The sequence below is a fragment of the Amphimedon queenslandica genome, unplaced genomic scaffold, assembly GCF_000090795.2.
Source record: "Amphimedon queenslandica unplaced genomic scaffold, v1.1 AMPQUscaffold_11451, whole genome shotgun sequence".
NCBI classification, from domain to species: domain Eukaryota; kingdom Metazoa; phylum Porifera; class Demospongiae; order Haplosclerida; family Niphatidae; genus Amphimedon; species Amphimedon queenslandica.
Window position 1 is genome coordinate 1 of NW_003548307.1, and position 4,791 is coordinate 4,791.

Sequence of the window (4,791 nt, forward strand, 5' to 3'; positions counted from 1 at the left end):
ATCATAATTATTGTATTATTGTGATGTCAATGAGATTTATTCCACAGGTACATGTGCATATATGTATACAGATACAAGTATTAATGTGAATTAATTGCGTGGGTGTGGCTAGCTATCAAGGTTATATTAATGGCTAGTCAAGTGATAGACCACCAATATCAAGTTATAATAAAGTACCATATTATTTATTTATTTTTATTTATTTGTTTGTTTGTTTGTTTTCTTTCATCAGATATATATGATAATGATAAGTTACATCAGTTACATGAAACATTTCAATCAATTGTAGTACATCTACTCAGTGACAATGTAAGTGTGTGATAGAGGAGAGAGGAAAGAGAGAGAAAACTGGGAATTAAGTTAGAGAGAGATGCGGTAACTGTGTTTATGCATTATGTACATGTATAGACAAACTTAATAATAATGACAATAATTATACATGTATAATCGACAAAAGTTATTATTATTATTATTATTATTATTATTATTATTATTATTATTATTATTTAGGATTCCAATGTTAAGAGAGCATTCCTAACCCACAGTGCTGGGAAATTATGCACTTTCTTTGGAGCTCAAAAAGGTAAGACTATCACTCAAAAATAAGTATGACAATCTACAAAAATTTTACCTTTCAATCCCCCATCAGCTAAAGAGGTTATACTATCACACATGATCACATTTCTGAATGACAAAGTAAGCCACACCCATTTAGTAAGAGACCACGCCCATTAATTACCACACCCATTAGAGTAATTGGGAGCTCCATATAGCATTCTTTGAGGCAATTGTTGATGTGGTTAGTCAAATTGGTGAGAGAAGTTTAGATGTTCTTGAGGCTTTATTGCAACAGGTATCGACATTTTAATGAATACCAATAATTAATTACATGCATTATGTGTCTGTATTATTACTGTTACATGTACATGTACACATACATTTATGTATTTCTATATACACTTCAATGCTGTACATACTTCAATGTATAGTGTAGTTTGAACTGGTTCAGCTAATTGCATGAGGTGCATAGTTTAACATAATGCACATTAAGATCAAGTGTCGAACTGATAATGCCCATTAGAATGACTCAATCCAGTTTTAAACTGATTCAGTGGACATTATGGAAGTCCCCAGCAGTGTAGAAAAGCCTTAACCCAGTTTCAATCCTGATTCTGTATAGAAGAATGGACAGGTGTAAAGTGGCTTTATACATTTTTTATGTTTCATTGCTGGGCGTCTGCATTTACATTTCACAAAAATTTAAATTATGTAAAAAATATTATTATTAGTTATTTAATGCAATTATTTTTTAAGTTTTACACATGTAGATTTAGGTTTAAATTTTACAGCTACATAAACTGGATAACCGGCATATAGTACTGAAGACTTGCCTCCTTCTTTTAAAGTAGGATTTTCTATCCTAGGATCATTGTTGTATCTATAATATTCTATTAGCCGTCGTTCCAACATTAGAGCATAATCCTCTTGGTCCTTATATTTTTGTCTTCTTTCTTTTGGTAGTAGCAGATTTTTTGTGACGACAGTAAGGACTATGAGGCCATCATACCCCATTCTTTTATAATAACTCGACCATCTACTACTGATGCCATTTTTTGTAAATGTAAATGGATCCATATTATTAAACACCACACCTTTCCTTTGTGATTTAGGTGCATATGTTTTCCCAATATAAAACTTTTGAACTGTTTTTCCTCGAATTTTAAGCTCACTGAATATCCCATTCAAATGTCTTATTAGCCTTGCTACTTGTTGATTGGCTTTTTCTCTTTCCTCGGTCTCATCAGATGTATATTTTGGCTCTTCTTTCAGGTTTAATAAGTAGCTTGCCTCACAAACATAGTTTTTTTCGCCATGTACTAAGTCATCAAAGCTACAACCACCACCTGTGGTAGCTGAAGCAATTGTATATGTACTTGTTTTAGCCAAGTAAGTAGATTCTGTAGTTGTCTTACTGATGGCCGTGCCTACTCTCCTAGTCATTGCACGTACTTTATCTGATTCTGAGTTGGCAATTGTGGTGGGTTTTTTACTGATAGGCTTCAGTAACAAAAAATGATAAAACTAATAATAAGACAAATAAGACTCTCTTACTTTATTGCTACACTGTCTCTCTTTACCACATGGGCAATGATCTGTACACAGCACACCAGCTGCCCTACATGAGCATGCTCCTCGGCCTGAACTGTAACAACAGGTTTTTTTAGGATTACAAGTAGAACTACATCCATCTGGTTTCTCAGCCATTATGTTATAAAAGTATCGTGTGCTCACTATTCTGTAGTCCTCCCGATACCTGCAGGTGTCCAAAATGTGTGCTGCTTATGATAACCACATGTACTTATAAGTACTACAAGTGCCATCCAAAGCACCTCCCAGTTATTCACCTTTTATGGCTTTAGTAATAAGAACTACTTCCTCGTTATAGCTGCTATATTACCTATGTGATAGCTTTTTAACTGCATAATGGCTATAATCAATTGGCTACATGTACCATTATGTTATACACTATGAAGGCATGGTGTGATTAACACTGCCTTAAATGTTGTTCAGTTTAGAGCACTCTCAGTCAAATGTGTTGCAAACTTGCAATTAAAACATAAAAATGTACTATTTGCATGTAAATATGTGCAATAGGCTTACATGTATTTTGTGTAAGTTTTATAAACGGTTGATATTGCTAGCCTATAGATGTTTTCATTGTTTACATGATGGCTGAGAACACTCTACCTCTCTCTTTCTCTCTTAAGAGATTTGTTCATGTAGATTTAGAATGACTTCTTTATTGTAATCTTCTAGTAAATTGTGAAGTTGTGTAGCATAATTATGTGCAATACAGTACTTGTACATGTATTACAGGTTATTGTAACCAGACGGTTGCTGCTGGTTGTTGTAAATAGATTTTATTTTCTGTACGCAAAAGCCTTTTCGTCTTATGTATAATTATTGTAGAAAACAGAAATAGTGATATATCATATATATATATAGTGATATACCTTATGTATTATGTACATGTATAGACAAACTTAATAATATTGACAATATACATGTATAATGGACAAAAGTTATTATTATTATTATTATTATTATTTTAGGATTCGAATGTTAAGAGAGCATTCCTAACCCACAGTGCTGGGAAATTATGCACTTTCTTTGGAGCTCAAAAAGGTAAGACTATCACTCAAAAAATAATCATGACAATCTACAAAAATTTCTACTCTTCAATCCCCAGCTAAAGAGGTTATATTGTCACATATGATCACATTTCTGAATGACAAAGTAAGCCACACCCATTTAGTAAGAGACCACGCCCATTAATTACCACACCCATTAGAGTAATTGGGAGCTCCATATAGCATTCTTTGAGGCAATTGTTGATGTGGTTAGTCAAATTGGTGAGAGAAGTTTAGATGTTCTTGAGGCTTTATTGCAACAGGTATTGATATTTATAAATATGCATCTCTGGCAGTTGCATAATGTACATTGTATATATGTACATTTGCTATACATGTCTTAGAGGATCTTTTATTACATGTATATGCATGTGCAGCAGTGTTCAGGGAAAAACCCAAGATCTAGGGACAAAAAGAGCTATTACCGTAATTTCTCTAAAAATTTGGTACTCTAATTTTGAAAATAAATAATTATTTGGGAGAAATAGTACCTAAAGTATTCTAATTATTTGTCACCAAAAATGTCCTCTCCATGTGTTCTAATGGAGTGGCAGGTAAACAGCAACTTGGCAGACTTTCATTACGCACTGACATACCACCATGCTGCCTCTAAATTTGTCAAAAATAATTATTTTGGCTTAATTATTTTCGTTTGACGTCTAAAATTTTATTTTGAAAATTACCTGTCCCAAAACAGTGATGACGAATTTTTAGAGAAATTACAGTAAAGTCCATTTTGCATTCACCTGAGCCCAGGAAGTCATTATATACTGACCCAACCCAATAATTAACACAATGCAATAATATTGTGAAAAGTGTGGCTGTACTTTCTGCATTAACTATAAGCACAAAAACTACAGCTACTTCTTAAGTATTGCAATAGATGCAGTGAAAGGAGAGGAATGCATTGGTACAGGTATTTTACAATAGAACTAGTAAGTATAAAGTTATAGCAAGAAAATAGGACTCAGGTAAACACAATTGAATGAGAGCTTTATTGTATAGTTGGCGATCTCTGTTATGGTACACATTTTGTGTGCATATACTATACATGTACATGTCATGTGTACATGTAGATATACATTTAGCAATAGGTTTTGGGTATTTGCTGCTCATTCCTGGATATGCATTTAAATTTTCAAAAAGTCGCTTTTATTTATTAAAAATGAAAGTTTGGTACAAAATGTTAAGTATTAGTTTAAGTATCTAGTGTGATTTTTCTGAATTCTTCAGTTAAAAGTCATTTTCTTTCTTAAATTTAACAGCAATATACAGTGGATGACCGCTGTGTGGTGCATGATCATCATCTTCTTCTTCATTGCTTTTTTTGCTTTTCCTGCCTTCGCTGAAACTAGGATTTACTATCCGGGAATCATAATTTTCAATGCAGTAGTAGTGCAGGAGCCTTTGTTCTAACATTAAAGCATACGTCTGTTGATCAGGTTTTTCTTGTTCTGGACTTTTTTTTGGAGGAAGCAGCTCTCTGGTAACAACTGTGAAGACAATTAATCCATCATAGCCCTCCTTTTTATATTTAGTCATCCATCTACTGCTTATACCTTTTTTTATCCATGTGTAATGATTCATTTTGTTGAATTTC

The 4,791-nt window shown here is 33.1% G+C and overlaps 1 protein-coding gene across 1 annotated transcript in view; it reads left to right on the top strand.

Moving 5' to 3' along the window:
• Positions 1–232: 232 nt before the first annotated feature.
• LOC109589303 (phosphoinositide 3-kinase regulatory subunit 4-like) overlaps positions 233–4,791 on the top strand; it is a gene marked incomplete at its 5' end in the record, with an annotated part of 7,724 nt that continues 3,165 nt past the window's right edge. Inside the window, 7 exons of the mRNA XM_020005409.1 lie at positions 233–309; positions 511–583; positions 650–696; positions 752–853; positions 3,114–3,186; positions 3,251–3,297; positions 3,353–3,454. Of these exons, the coding sequence (XP_019860968.1) occupies positions 233–309; positions 511–583; positions 650–696; positions 752–853; positions 3,114–3,186; positions 3,251–3,297; positions 3,353–3,454 (521 nt within the window). The remainder of the gene's footprint in view (positions 310–510; positions 584–649; positions 697–751; positions 854–3,113; positions 3,187–3,250; positions 3,298–3,352; positions 3,455–4,791) is intronic.